Below are 15,494 nucleotides of genomic sequence, written 5' to 3' on the forward strand. Positions count from 1 at the left end.
AGAGCGTTATGTATGTATTTGGCAGTATAATTACGACCACTGTAGCCTACTCCCGCTACAAAGGAAGTTTTCTTGCTTAAATTTTTGTTTGTATTCATCTTTTTCGTACGACCACCTGGTCGACGAGGCGAGACCAGTGGTCTATTTTTATAATGAGGAATTCAAAACGGTCCACCACGGCAGCGCCCCATGCCGTGGCAAGGCCACAGTTACTTCCTAAGGCGGCCCGGTGTTATGAAGGCGCCGTTGAAATACAGCCGGTCTGGTAAATCCCCTGGCTGCAAACCATCCAAGGGACACGATGTCGCATAACACCCTGGATTAGTTGGTGGGCTAGGAGAGGAAATAACGGGATGTAAGGGATTTGGGAATGACAAAGGGATCTTCGTCGGTACGGTGATCTTCGCATGGTGATTGGATGACCACCGAGTAAGGCGTAAGGCGAATGGATGGCTAGCCAATCCCCGTATGGAGCTTCCTCGAGGGATATTCTGAAGATGATAAAATCTCATCTGTCAATTTTCGTGGGCCTCCTCAGGGGGCACTATCCGCGAGGTACACATGCCGTGAGACTCGGAATTACTTCGAGTCCTTTTTGCATCAGCTGTATGGAGAATGAGGTGGAATCATCTCAGCACATGCTCCTTAGCTGCCCAGCTCTCGCGGGACTAAGATTCAAGCATCTTGGTTCTCACTTCTTTTCTGCGCCTGCTGATATAGCAGGTCTTGATATCAAAAATCTGATGAACTTCATCAGCAGCATAAAGAGGCTAACACAACCGCGAATAGTCCACAAATACTCAACCCTCCCCACGTCTTTCGTTTTCGTCTTATCGTTTTTTATTTCCTTCACCTCTTTTTCCCCTCTTGCAATGGTATCACAAAGGATGAACTTAACTTCTTTCGTCCAAGTGGGCACACTCTCTGGGCAACCATTATTACATAGCCTAATCTTGGCCATCAGCTATGCTGCAAAATTAAATGGAACGAACAATTTTGGCTACCACGTCACTGTTCAGACAGCGCATTGATGCTTTGTTCTTAATTCTGTTTTGAGTTGCTCTGACGATGGAAATAAAATTGTAGGTAACTAGTATTTACGTAGATTTAACTATATAAGTATAAATATAAAATGGTTTACGTTGATTAACAATTTCAGCGTGGTTTCCGCCATTAGAGACTAGACGGAAGCTAGCTATTATATTCATTGTAACACACGTCATTTGCTCTGAGCTCGTCTTCGGTTTCTGCTCGCTTCGCGAAAAATTCTCATTTTAAACCTAACCACAGCTATGGAGCAAGATTCGGAGAAGAATTTGCAAGAAGCTAATTTTGTTGCTTTGACTTTGCGATTTCTCTTTTGGTGTTGCATACGGCAACTCCGTTACTCGCAATTAGATAGCTTTTAGTCTAAAATAACAAGGAACGAGTTGAAATAACAAACGTTTTCCTGTATGAACGCGGTAACGCGTTGGCTGTGATCGGTAGGAGTAATTAAAAAGGGGTAACACACAATTACTTTAATTCTACATACATATATGTATAATGAATGTGGTTGTGATTAAACCTTTACAATTCCTCTGTCCGTTATGTGCCTGACTATTCCTATATTTATCTCTTAGTTTATTTTAATTTTAATTATATTTACATACTTCTGTACATATAAAGTAACATATAAATACCAGCATTTTCTGAAGTGTTAGTTTCAAGTTTGCATTGTATAAAAATAATTGATTTTGAATTATGTATCTTTCATCCAGTCGATGTGAAATAAACGATTGAAAAGTCTTACAGACACAGTCTCATTTTTTAAAAAATGCAATAGATAAAACATTAAACAGGTTAGAAAGCCGTATGCAGACCGATTTTCTTGAAATTTTTAGCATGAATATCTTTCAAACACCACATTGTTTCGTTTTTGTTTTTTAAATGGATCACATGCGCACACACAAAAACATTCTTCTGCTTCTCCTTCATTGACGCGATTTTGGCCGAGTTTAACCAAGCGCGCTAATCATTTCTTTCTCGGAGCCTGTTAGTAACACGAAGTGAAGCCTTTCTCCACCTGGGAAGGCCTCCCTCCTCAATAAGCATTGCTTATATATAAACATACTCACATACATTTGCTATGTTATGTATGAGAGAAGACAGAAGCAATTGAGACACCGACACAACACATTGTCCCGTGGTGTCATGTATGAGAAAAAGACAGACGTAATTGAGACACCGACCGAACAAGTTGTCCCGCGGATTCCAATATTTTATACATACACTACATACATATGTATACCAGAATTACACAGTTTCACTTTAATAAATATCATACGTTCAATACTTAACACTGGCGACGAGGATGGGATGTGTACAATAGTATAATACATAATAATATATAATATAACAAAAACAACATACACATATACTATATGTACGTATTGCGCGTAAGTCACTCGAAAAGTGAAACAAAGCATAACGACAAAACCTACCGGCGCACAACAACAAGGACATTGAATGTGCAGGAACCGTTTGCAAATACAAAAATGCACTGACATTCACACAACCTTGTGTTAAGTCGCCTTATTCGCAAAGAATATTTTGAGGTCATAAAAATTGGATCAGACAAAAAAGTCGCAAGTCAGCTCTCGTTGAGAGCACATGGATCGTAACGGCAAACAAATAAAAAGTAGCGGTGATTCGCATTCCTCAACTGATAGCAGCACATTCACTGTGAAGACTGAACGAGTTATTTTGCAAGAGGTCAAACGAGTCAACATGGCTGGAGTTGGAAATTTGGAACCATTTGATTTAAATCATCCAAATAAATGGTCAACGTATATGGCGCGTTTCGATTTGTTCCTTCTGGCTAATGATGTACAAGAGGAAGGTCGTCAAAAGGCAGCATTCCTCACATTGGCCGGAGCGTCACTCTACGACCTCTTGGCATCATTGGCGTCACCAAAGCAGGTTAGTAATCTGAATCTTCCCGATATAAAAACGATTCTAACCAACCATTTTTCACCACGTCCATCCGAAATTGCGGCCTATTACCATTTTCACAAACGTGATCAATATCCGGACGAGTCTGTCAGTAATTACATCGCAGCATTGCGCACATTGGCAGTGGACTGCAACTTCGGTACGGCGCTCGACCGCATGCTTCGCGACCGTTTTGTGTGTGGCATGAAGGACGAAGGACTGCAGAAAAGCTTACTGGCAGAAAAGATCTAACAGTGCAAAAGGTTATCGAACGTGCACTTTCGAATGAGGCAGCAGCCATCAGTGCTATGGCTATGAGGCACCCCAGCGAACCAGTTAATGCTATGAACGAGAATCGTTTTCGTACACGAACAAAAAACGCCGTCAACAGAAACCAGCAGCTGTCACGCAATGGTTGTGGTGGATCACACCCTCGTAAGCAGTGTCCATATCGTGAATCACTTTGCAACGCATGCAGAGTCAAGGGGCATCTACAGCGAGCCTGCCGCAGTGCGTCAAATGTCAATTGACACAAAGCGTCTTCATCGAACTCAACAAATACTCGTTCAGGTTCAATGGGGGAAAACTCACCTCGTCGTGAGAATGTCAATCAGATCACGCCCTTGGTCAATCAGAAGAAGTCGATCTCAGTTACTATTAATAGCAGCACATGTATTTTTGAAGCCGATTCTGGGTCGCCTGTAACCATCATGACGGAATCTACGTTGAATATCATCATGTCCAACAGAAAGATAGATCTTTCCAAGTGTGATTTGGATCTTAGCGATTACAAACGCAACCAACCGTAAAATTGATAACTTGCCGCTAATCATCACAAACAGTGTTGGCTCTAATCTTGTTGGTTGTAACTGGTCTCAGCAGCAAAGCCATTCTGAAGAAATGCGATCACTTGTTCTCAACAGATCTTGTTCGCTACACAGGACCAAAAGTGTCTTTGCAAATCGATTCGGCGTCTCCGCCCGTGAGACGGCTTTCACGCCGTATACCCTTCGCCATTAAGGGCCTCGTGGAAGAAGAAATCGATCGCTTATGCTGTCAAGGCATTCTGGAGCCTGTGGAATACTCCGATTGGGCAACGCCAATAGTACCCGTGGTAAAAAGAGATGGTTCCATCCGTATATGCCGCGACTACAAGTCAACGCTGAGTAAGGCAATTAAGCCACACTCTCATCAAATTCCAGCCGGTAGCACGCTTTTGGCTTCGATTGAAGGTGGATCGATTTATGCAAAAATTGATTTGGCACAGGCATACCAACAGCTCGTGGTTGATGAGCGTTCATCACTCCTGCAAACCGTGTCAACGCATAAAGGCGCATTCAAGGTAACCAGGCTGCAGTTTGGCATCTCATCAGCACCCGGTATATTCCAAAGCTGCATCGAAAACGTTTTGCAAAACATTCCTGGCGTCTTGCCGTACTTTGATGACATCGTGGTCATGGGTAAATCGGAAGATGAGCTCGCAAACAGACTGGAACAAATATTTGTACGTTTCGACAAGGCCGGACTACGTTTGCGCAAGGGCAAGTGCCAGTTTAGTGTGCCATCCATCGAATTTTTGGGGTTTAAACTGGACAATCTCGGTATACGACCCTCACATGACAAGATCAAGGCCATTCATGAAGCACCATCGCCAAAGGACAAGAAGCAACTCCAAGCGTTTCTGGGCTTACTCAACTTTTATCACGCCTTTTTACTCAACAAAGCAACAATCGCTGAGCCGCTTCACCGCTTGCTCGACAAAAGTGCTCGATGGACTTGGAAAGAGCAACACGAAACCGCTTTCAATACGCTTAAAAGGCTGATCGCATCAGATAATGTGCTTATCCATTACAATGAGAACTTGCCCTTAGTGCTCACTTGTGACGCATCGCCGTACGGACTCGGAGCAGTTCTCAGCCACCGGTTAGCAGACGGGTCGGAGAAACCCATTGCATTCTACTCAAGGACGCTGTCGAAGGCAGAACGAAATTACGCACAGATAGATAGGGAAGCAGTCGCCCTCGTCTCTGGAGTGAAGAAATTCCACAACTACTTATATGGCAGATTTTTTACGCTTGTCACCGATCACCGTCCACTCTTGGGAATTTTCACCACAACAAAACCGGTCCCCAACGTAATTTCGAACACAATGCTTCGTCGATCAATTTTTCTCAGCGCGTACAACTTCAATTTGGTACACCGCGCTGGTCTTAGAATGGGCAATGCAGACTTTTTGAGCCGTTGTCCAATGCTGTCTGAAGCAGAGTCTACGACGACCGAAGACATTCTCATGGTAGAAATATCGGCAAAACCAGTTGTCAGCGCGCAGCTGATTGCCTCTCAAACTTCTAAGGGTCCGGAGCTCTCCAAAGTTTTCAACTGGGTGTTAAGGGAGTGGCCCAGCAAAATCAACCGCTCCGATAAGCTGTATCAATACTTTTGCCGTCGAACTGAACTCAGTGCAAATAGAGGATGTCTAGTTTGGGGAAACCGCGCTGTAATCCCGTCTACTCTTCGAGGGTCTATTTTGAAAACTCTTCATGCACCACATCCTGGCATCGTCAAAATGAAGGCCGTTGCTCGAAGTTATGTTTGGTGGCCGAACATCGATGCGGAAATCGAACTCGTTGTGAAGAAATGCAGTTCATGTCAACAAAATCGCAACGATCAACCCCAAACAACAACGCACCACTGGGAATCTGCAAAACGTCCATGGTCCCGCCTGCATGTGGATTTCGCAGGTCCTTTTCGAGGCAAATTATTCTTCATACTCATCGACTCCTACTCTAAGTGGCTTGAAGTGGCCGTCGTTAATTCAACTTCTTCAGCGGCCGCTATTAAGGTGTTACGCCAAATATTCGCCACGCATGGGCTACCTGATGAGCTCGTGTCGGACAACGGAACAGCTTTCACATCTGAGGAGTTTAAGAACTTTATGAAGAACAATCTAATTCGACATATCCGTTCTGCACCGTTCCATCCCTCTACAAACGGGCAGGCGGAGCGAATGGTTCAAAGTACCAAAAATTATTTGAAGAAAGCAGAGCCTGGCATAAACATCGATATCAGCCTGGCTAGATATTTGTTCAACCAACACACCACCCCGCACTCAACAACGAACCGCTCGCCTGCAGAGCTACTGTTCAATCGTGAGCTGAAAACTTATTTCGACAAAATTCAACCTCACGAAATAGTTTACGGTAAGGTCACCGACCCTGTCAGTACTAAACCTTTTATTTCAGGCAGTCCAGTATGGGTTCGTAATCATTCGACGGGCCCGAGATGGATCGAGGGCCTGGTGGAAAATCAGACTGGGCCTATACCTTATGAGGTTCGGTTGAACGACTCTAGGGTCATCAAACGACATCAGGACCAGCTTCGTAGTCGGGTGGCATCAGAAGATTGCGACTGTGAAATACTGTCAACCGAAGACGTCGAAGCCAGCACAATCCAATCATCTGATGAAGTTGATTCAAGTACTTCTGGTCACGTCGTGGAGACTCAATCGCCAGGGCCATCAACGAATCTACAGCCTGTCGCCTCGTCATCGCCAACACCGGAAGAACCGCGCAGATCGAAGCGCGAGCGACAGGCCCCACAATTCTACTCCGCCTCTGGGTGTTAAGGGGTGTCATGTATGAGAAAAAGACAGACGTAATTGAGACACCGACCGAACAAGTTGTCCCGCGGATTCCAATATTTTATACATACACTACATACATATGTATACCAGAATTATACAGTTTCACTTTAATAAATATCATACGTTCAATACTTAACACGTGGTTTCCGACATTTTTACACACACATTACATACATATGTATATAATAGATAGTAATATATATATATATTGTATATAATTGGCGCGAACACCCTTTTTGGGTGTTTGGCCGAGCTCCTCTTCCTATTTGTGGTGTGCGTCTTGATGTTGTTCCACAAATGGAGGGACCTACAGTTTTAAGAAGACTCCGAACGGCAGATATTTTTATGAGGAGCTTTTTCATGGCAGAAATACACTCGGAGGTTTGCCGTTGCTGCCGAGGGGCGACCGCTATTAGAAAAATGTTTTTGCTAATGGTATTCACGTACCAACCCATTCGGCTACGGCGGCCGCCACAGTAATATAGTTTCACTTAATAAATACCATAAGCTCAATACATAACACTGGCGACGAGGATGGGATGTGTACAAATATATAACACTGTGCGACAGTGATTTTATACTTTTATGGAGACCTAGTACAACTTGTAGGTATAGTAAAACTAAGAAAAATGGTATAGGAGAAATTTCCGATACACCCCCAAAATCTCGTTTTATGGCCATAAAACCGTTTTTCAGTAGGTTGATGTTTGATGTGAAGAATCACTCCTAACTTCGCCAATTTCCATCCGATTTCGAATTTGTTTTTTTAGTTCGAAAGAACAAAAACAAGCCTTTTTGACAGTGTGTTGACAATTTTTCTGAAATGACAACTGACGAGACTGTAGACGGAAGTATTTGGAATTTTTTTATTTTTTCTCTATTTTTTCAACTTTGACATAATTTTTACGATATTATCCGTTATTGAGGATTTTTTTTAGTATACTACTGTTATAGTAAATTTAATTTTGAGTCGAATGAGCTATATTTGACTGTAATTGAATTAAAATTAATAGAGTTGTGTGAGTTTTAAGATTTTTTTTTTTTTTACTAATTTGGTATGTAGGTATAACTTACGCTAAATGGGAATAAGGACGTGTTTTGATGCGTTATTATAGATACGTAATATTTATTGGAGTATATATGTATACATAAGAGTACACTGTACTGCATACAACAGAACTGGTTAGAACTTACGGAAATATTTGACATTATAGCACTTTTTTTTCAATAGAAATATGGAAAAGCTCCCAAGTGTACCAAAGTTCACACTGTACATTGATTAACAAAAGAAGTTTGTTATTATAATTTAACCTTATTAAAACGTCAAAGTTTTATTGTTTGTTTCATCGAAATTCAAGAGACATAAATCAAAACGTTGCCAGAAAAGTCGAATTTCTCAATATTCTCGGATGATGTGGCATCATGAGCCTTATCATAAACCAGATGATTGTTATTTTTATAAAACGGACGTAAACGGTCATCATTATAAAACTCGAAAGCACATAAAGTATGCTGATGTTGCAACTGTTAAGAGCCCCGTAGTCTTGGACGATATGATTAACTCAACTGCAGGAACTGAAGGAAGTTCAACTCATTGCTGATGATGATCAAACTGATAACAATAAACCCGATGATGAAGAGTACTTTCCGTCGGGTTCTAAGTCTTCAGAACGACACATTGTATCAAATTCAGATTTTCAGGATCTTTCCCGTGATTTACTTCTATCGGGAAGACAATCTGAAACGCTCGCTCGATTTAAACAATGGAATTTAGTTGATGACGACTTCAGATGAATGATGATGATCGAATTTCTTACAGAGAAGTATTCAAAACTGATGAAGAGAATGACAAATGTACCGTACCATACTAAACTCCAAAGGGCCGTTTCCAATGCAATTTTAAGTTTGGAACCAGTTCCGTTGTGTACTGCACCGTACCATACCGTACAATGCTGCACTGCACAATACTCCAATAAATATTATGTGTTTATATTATAAAGACACTTGTTATCATTTTCATGCTTCGATGCCTACATACCAAATTAGTAAAAAAAAAAAATTTAATCTTAAAACTCACACAACTCTATTAATTTTAATTCAATTACAGTCAAATATAGCTCATTCGACGCAAAATTAAATTTACTATAACAGTAGTGTACTAAAAAAAATCCTCAATATCGGATAATATCGTAAAAATTATGTCAAAGTTGAAAAAATAGAGAAAAAATAAAAAAAATCCAAATACTTCCGTCTACAGTCTCGTCAGTTGTCATTTCAGAAAAATTGTCAACACACTGTCAAAAAGGGTTGTTTTTGTTCTTTCGAATTAAAAAAAACAAATTCGAAATCGGATGGAAATAGGCGAAGTTAGGAGTGATTCTTCACATCAAACATCAACCTACTGAAAAACGGTTTTATGGCCATAAAATGAGATTTTGGGGGTGTATTGGAAATTTCTCCTATACCATTTTGTTTAGTTTTTCTATAGCCATAAGTTGTGCTAGGTCTCCATAAAAGTATATTTAATTTTTTTTTTTTTTGTCACACAGTGTAATATATAATATAATAAAAACAACATACACACATATGCCCACATTGCCCGCAGGTCACGTGAAACAAAGCATAACGACAAAACCTACCGGCGCACAACAATAAGGACATTGAATGTGCAGGAACCGTTTGCAAATACAAAAATGCACTGTCATTCACATAACCTGGTGTTAAGTCGTCTTATTCGCAAAGAATATTTTAAGGTCATAAAAATTGGATCAGGCAACTCAGCTCTCGTTGAGAGCACATGGATCGTAACGGCAAACAAATAAAAAGTAGCGGTGATTCGCATTCCTCAACTGATGGCAGCACATTTACTGTGAAGGCTGAACGAGTTATTTTGCAAGAGGTTAATCGAGTCAACATGGCTGGAGTTGGGAGTTTGGATCCATTTGACTTAAATCATCCAAATAAATGGTCAATGTATATGGCGCGTTTCGATTTGTTACTTCTGGCCAATGAAGTATAAGAGGAAGGTCGTCAAAAGGCAACATTCCTCACATTGGCCGGAGCGTCACTCTACGACCTCTTGGCATCATTGACGTCCCCAAAGCAGGTTAGTAATCTGAACCTTCCCGATATAAAGACGATTCTAACCAACCATTTTTCATGACGCCCATCCGTAATCGCGGCCTATTATCATTTTCACAAACGTGATCAATATCCGGACGAGTCTGTCAGCAATTATATCGCAGCATTGCGCACATTGGCAGTGGACTGCAACTTCGGTACGGCGCTCGACCGCATGCTTCGCGGCCGTTTTGTGTGTGGTATGAAGGACGAAGGACTGCAGAAAAGCTTACTGGCAGAAAAAGATCTAACAGTGCAAAAGGTTATCGAACGTGCACTTTCGAATGAGGCAGCAGCCATCAGTGCTATGGCTATGAGGCACCCCAGCGAACCAGTTAATGCTATGAACGAGAATCGTTTTCGTACACGAACAAAAAACGCCGTCAACAGAAACCAGCAGCTGTCACGCAATGGTTGTGGTGGATCACACCCTCGTAAGCAGTGTCCATATCGTGAATCACTTTGCAACGCATGCAGAGTCAAGGGGCATCTACAGCGAGCCTGCCGCAGTGGGTCAAATGTCAATTGACACAAAGCGTCTTCATCGAACTCAACAAATACTCGTTCAGGTTCAATGGGGGAAAACTCACCTCGTCGTGAGAATGTCAATCAGATCACGCCCTTGGTCAATCAGAAGAAGTCGATCTCAGTTACTATTAATAGCAGCACATGTATTTTTGAAGCCGATTCTGGGTCGCCTGTAACCATCATGACGGAATCTACGTTGAATATCATCATGTCCAACAGAAAGATAGATCTTTCCAAGTGTGATTTGGATCTTAGCGATTACAAACGCAACCAACCGTAAAATTGATAACTTGCCGCTAATCATCACAAACAGTGTTGGCTCTAATCTTGTTGGTTGTAACTGGTCTCAGCAGCAAAGCCATTCTGAAGAAATGCGATCACTTGTTCTCAACAGATCTTGTTCGCTACACAGGACCAAAAGTGTCTTTGCAAATCGATTCGGCGTCTCCGCCCGTGAGACGGCTTTCACGCCGTATACCCTTCGCCATTAAGGGCCTCGTGGAAGAAGAAATCGATCGCTTATGCTGTCAAGGCATTCTGGAGCCTGTGGAATACTCCGATTGGGCAACGCCAATAGTACCCGTGGTAAAAAGAGATGGTTCCATCCGTATATGCCGCGACTACAAGTCAACGCTGAGTAAGGCAATTAAGCCACACTCTCATCAAATTCCAGCCGGTAGCACGCTTTTGGCTTCGATTGAAGGTGGATCGATTTATGCAAAAATTGATTTGGCACAGGCATACCAACAGCTCGTGGCTGATGAGCGTTCGTCACTCCTGCAAACCGTGTCAGCGCATAAAGGCGGATTCAAGGTAACCAGGCTGCAGTTTGGTATCTCATCAGTGTCCGGTATATTCCAAAGCTGCATCGAAAACTGTTTGCAAAATATTCTTGGCGTCTTGCCGTACTTTGATGACATCGTGGTCATGGTAAGTCGGAAGATGAGCTCGCAAACAGACTGGAACAAATATTTGTAGGCTTCGACGAAGCCGGACTACGTTTGAGCAAGGACAAGTGCCAATTTCGTGTGCCACCTATCGAATTTTTGGGGCTTAAACTAGACAATCTTGGTGTGCGACCCTCACCTGACAAGATCAAGGCCATTTATGAAGCACCATCGCCAAAGGACAAGAAGCAACTCCAAGCGTTTCTGAGTTTACTCAACTTTTATCACGCCTTTTACCCAACAAAGCAACAATCGCTGAGCCGTTGCACCGCTCGCTCGACAAAAGTGCACGATGGACTTGGAAAGAGCAACACGAAACCGCTTTCAATACGCTTAAGAGGCTGATTGCATCAGAGAAGGTGCTTATCCATTACAATGAGAACTTGCCGTTAGTGCTCACTTGTGACGTATCGCCGTACGGACTCGGATCAGTCCTCAGCCCATGGTTAGCAGACGGGTCTGAGAAACCCATTGCATTCTACTCAAGGACGCTGTCGAAGGCAGGTCGAAATTACGCACAGATAGATAGGGAAGCAGTCGCCCTCGTCTCTGGAGAGAAGAAATTCCACAACTACTTATATGGCAGATTTTTTACCCTTGTCACCAACCACCGTCCACTCTTGGGAATTTTCACCACAACAAAACCGGTCCCCAACGTAATTTCGAACACAATGCTTCGTCGATCAATTTTTCTTAGCGCGAACAACTTAAATTTGGTACACCGCGCTGGTCTTAGAATGGGCAATGCAGCCTTTTTGAGCCGTTGTCCAATGCTGTCTGAAGCAGAGTCTACGTTGACCGAAGACATTCCCATGGTAGAAATATCGGCAAAACCAGTTGTCAGCGCCCAGCTCATTGCCTCTCAAACTTCTAAGGATCCGGAGGTCTCCGAGGTTTTCAACGGGGTGTTAAGGGAGTGGCCCAGCAAAATCAACCACTCCGATAAGCTGTATCAATACTTTTGACGTCGAACTGAACTCAGTGTAAATAGAGGATGTCTAGTTTGAGGAAACCGCGCTGTAATCCCGTCTACTCTTCGAGAGTCTATTTTGGAAACTCTTCATGCACCCCATCCTGGCATCGTCAAAATGAAGGCCGTTGCTCGATGTTATGTTTGGTGGCCGAACATCGATGCCGAAATCGAACTCGTTGTGAAGAAATGTAGTTCATGTCAGCAAAATCGCCAAACGTTCATGGTCCCGCCTGCACGTGGATTTCGCAGGTAGTTTTTGAGGCAAATTATTCTTCTTACTCATCGACTCTTACTCTGAGTGGCTTGAAGTGGTCGTCGATAGTGAAACTTCTTCAGCGGCCGCTATTAAGGTGTTACGCCAAATATTCGCCACGCATGGACTACCTGATGACTTCGTGTCGGACAACGGAACAGCTTTCACATCCGAGGAGTTTAAGAACTTTATGAAGAACAATCTAATTCGACACACCCGTTCTGCACCGTTCAATCCTTCCACAAACGGACAGGCGGAGCGAATGTTTCAAAGTACAAAAATTCTTTGAAGAAAGCAGAGTCTGGCATAAACATCGATCTCAGCCTGGCTAGATATTTGTTCAACCAATACACCACCTCGAACCGCTCGCCTGCAGAGCTACTGCTTAATCGTGAGCTAAAAACTTATTTCGAAAAACATCAACCTCACGAAATAGTGTACGGTACGGTCACCGACCCTGTCAGTACTAAACCTTTTATTTCAGGCAGTCCAGTATGGGTTCGTAATCATTTGACTGGCCCGAGATGGATCGAGGGCCTGGTGGAAAATCAGACTGGGCCTATGTCTTATGAGGTTCGGTTGAACGACTCTAGGGTCATCAAACGGCATCAGGACCAGCTTCGTAGTAGGGTGGCACCGGATGATTCCACAATACAATCATCTGATGAAGTTGATTCAAGTAGTCTGGTCACGTCGTGGAGACTCAATCGGCAGGGCCATCAACGAATCTACAGCCTGTCGCCTCGTCATCGCCAACACCAGAAGAACCGCGCAGATCGAAGCGCGACCGACAGGCCCCACAATTCTACTCCGCCTCTGGGTGTTAAGGGGTGTCATGTATGAGAGAAGACAGAAGCAATTGAGACACCGACCGAACACATTGCCACGTGGATTACGACATTTTACACACACATTGCTTACATATGTATATAACAGTAATATAGTTTCACTTAATAAACACCATAAGTTCAATACATAACAGCCATCATGGAACTTTTTTTCTTCATCTACTTATATATACTCGTATAAAAAATTAATTACTGTTTTGTATGTAAGCGGCCTCGGTAGTCTAGCGTAAGTGCACTAGCCTGTCATCCCAGAGGTTGTGACACACTAAATTTAGCGAAGTGCTCAACCATCTGTGCGATCCTTGGGCCAGAAAAATGTGAAACACATATGGCACTCCTAGCAGGACTGGTAGCGACAGGCTAACCCTGTCAGAAATTAAAATATATTAACGAAACCAACGCAAGACTGAGTATTGTCGAGGCCCTATGCTCCCGAGAGGAGTGAAGAAGAAAAAAAAAACAATGTAAGCGCATCGGGCATGAACGGCTCAACAGATTTGCTTCATAGTGTTTTATATGCCAGATTTTTGATATATTAAAAAAAAAAGTTTAAGTTAAATTAACCACTTTAACAGTGTTTCTCAAAGAATATATTCAAATATTCATTCAAAAATATAAGTTATGTTGCCATACACCACTACACTTCCCAACGTCGCACCCTGTGATCACATTGCACTACACGTGAGTTCATTGCTCCAATTAAAGTTCACACAAGAACTTTCGCTGACGCGACACACGCGCAAGCGATCAATTGCAATATCCAATGCTTGGGAATTGCAAGGCCAGCATATTGGTCAACACGCGCAACCCAACGATTGCGAAATACCAGCAAGTGGTGGGAACTGCAACGTTGGCGAATTAGCTTAGGTTAAGAAGTTAGTTGGTAAGAATTATATTTTGTAAAGTTTAGTTAGAATCAGAACCGCAACTAGTGCGGAATAAAAATTATATGTGAACAATTGAAATCGCGTTTTTTATGTTATCGGTGAACAGTTGGTTCACCGCAACTTTAATTTTTTGGAAGCCCCTATCGGTCAGGGCTTAAGTGGCGCCCGAGCAGTCGGTGTGAAGTGACTTAAAAAAAAAAAAAAAAAACAACAACAATAAACGATAATAACAAAATTTTTCTACATGTGCCAAAGCAACACAGTCAAAGTGTAAAGTCCAAGCAAAATTTTCCATGGCAAAGTCGAAAACGGAGTCAAAATCGAAGTCAACAACAAATCGGCATCGGCAGTTGTTGTAACATAAAGCGCTAATTGAACTAAATTTTACGTGGTTTGCCACAAACGAATTGAAGCAAGAAATTTGAATAGAATTTTCGTTTTTTTTTTTTGGATAAAAATTAAGCTTTGTTGGAATGCCAGTTGGTGCTTGTAAAATCAGTCAAACATCCTTTGTGAAGTGCAATACTTAGCTGTGTGGGTGCGTGCTTTTGTGCATATTTGCCAATTCAACAGCAAATTTCGTGTAAAAGAAATCAAGTTCGGAAAAAAAGGAAAAGTTAATTGCATTGATTTATTTTGCATACCAAAAATCAAGAAAAAAAAAAAAAAAATTGACTGAACTCTGAATTTGGAAACATTTGGTATCGCCGTTTTTTCAAGAAGCCAATGAAATATTGGTTTGTGTAAGTTTACAAATCTATTCTATCTACATATATTTCTATTTTCAAGAAAATGAACTCCGACGAGATTTCGAGGTCCCTCACAGAGATGAATGGCGCTCTGAATGCCATTCTTGGTAAAGTAAAGAAGTTGAGGAGCGTCTCAATAGGGTGGAAGCAACGAACAGAGATGACTCCTTGCAAGGCCTTACACAGAACCTGGAACGAATAGAGAGGAAATGACCGCCGGCAGTTGTACGCATAAGAACAAGGAATCATTTTTTAAAAAATTGTACAGCTAGTTGGTATTTTCTCTTAATTAACTTTCGAGAAATGTTGAGCAACAACAACTTTTTGCAGATTTTTGTTGAGCATAAATAATTGTGTTAAGCAGATTTTTCGTTTGCCATTTTCGAAATTTCGGAACTATTTGTCTTTACAACAGCAGCAAATAGTTTTTGAATTGACTGACAATTTTTTTCCAACCTCAAATTGTTGGAAAATTACAAAAAAGTACTATAAAATTAAATTCAAAATCATTTTTGTAGTAATTACGCTGAATTTAAATCCAAATCATTTTTGAAGTATTTGAAGCTTTCTGCT

The 15,494-nt window shown here is 41.9% G+C and overlaps 2 protein-coding genes across 2 annotated transcripts; both read left to right on the forward strand.

The window, feature by feature from the left end:
- Positions 1-3,548: 3,548 nt before the first annotated feature.
- Positions 3,549-6,598, forward strand: LOC128870130 (uncharacterized protein K02A2.6-like). Its single transcript, XM_054112735.1, has 2 exons — positions 3,549-3,741; positions 3,816-6,598. Exons 1-2 carry the CDS (start codon positions 3,549-3,551, stop codon positions 6,596-6,598), a joined length of 2,976 nt encoding a protein of 991 aa, XP_053968710.1.
- Positions 6,599-9,938: 3,340 nt separating this feature from the next.
- LOC128870131 (uncharacterized protein K02A2.6-like) lies at positions 9,939-14,152 on the forward strand. The gene is made up of 4 exons (XM_054112736.1): positions 9,939-10,170; positions 10,306-10,503; positions 10,578-11,194; positions 13,991-14,152. Exons 1-4 carry the CDS (start codon positions 9,939-9,941, stop codon positions 14,150-14,152), a joined length of 1,209 nt encoding a protein of 402 aa, XP_053968711.1.
- The last annotated feature ends 1,342 nt before the right edge of the window (positions 14,153-15,494 follow it).

This window comes from Anastrepha ludens, chromosome X (assembly GCF_028408465.1).
Source record: "Anastrepha ludens isolate Willacy chromosome X, idAnaLude1.1, whole genome shotgun sequence".
Lineage (NCBI taxonomy): Eukaryota > Metazoa > Arthropoda > Insecta > Diptera > Tephritidae > Anastrepha > Anastrepha ludens.

Bases quoted from the DNA above. Each gene is read 5' to 3' on its own strand.
- LOC128870130 (XM_054112735.1), top strand. From the start codon at position 3,549: ATGGGGGAAAACTCACCTCGTCGTGAGAATGTCAATCAGATCACGCCC. The intron at 3,742-3,815 runs GTGATTTGGATC...CATCACAAACAG, and splicing joins AAAGATAGATCTTTCCAAGT to TGTTGGCTCTAATCTTGTTG.
- LOC128870131 (XM_054112736.1), top strand. From the start codon at position 9,939: ATGAAGGACGAAGGACTGCAGAAAAGCTTACTGGCAGAAAAAGATCTA. The intron at 10,171-10,305 runs GTAAGCAGTGTC...ATACTCGTTCAG, and splicing joins TTGTGGTGGATCACACCCTC to GTTCAATGGGGGAAAACTCA. The intron at 10,504-10,577 runs GTGATTTGGATC...CATCACAAACAG, and splicing joins AAAGATAGATCTTTCCAAGT to TGTTGGCTCTAATCTTGTTG.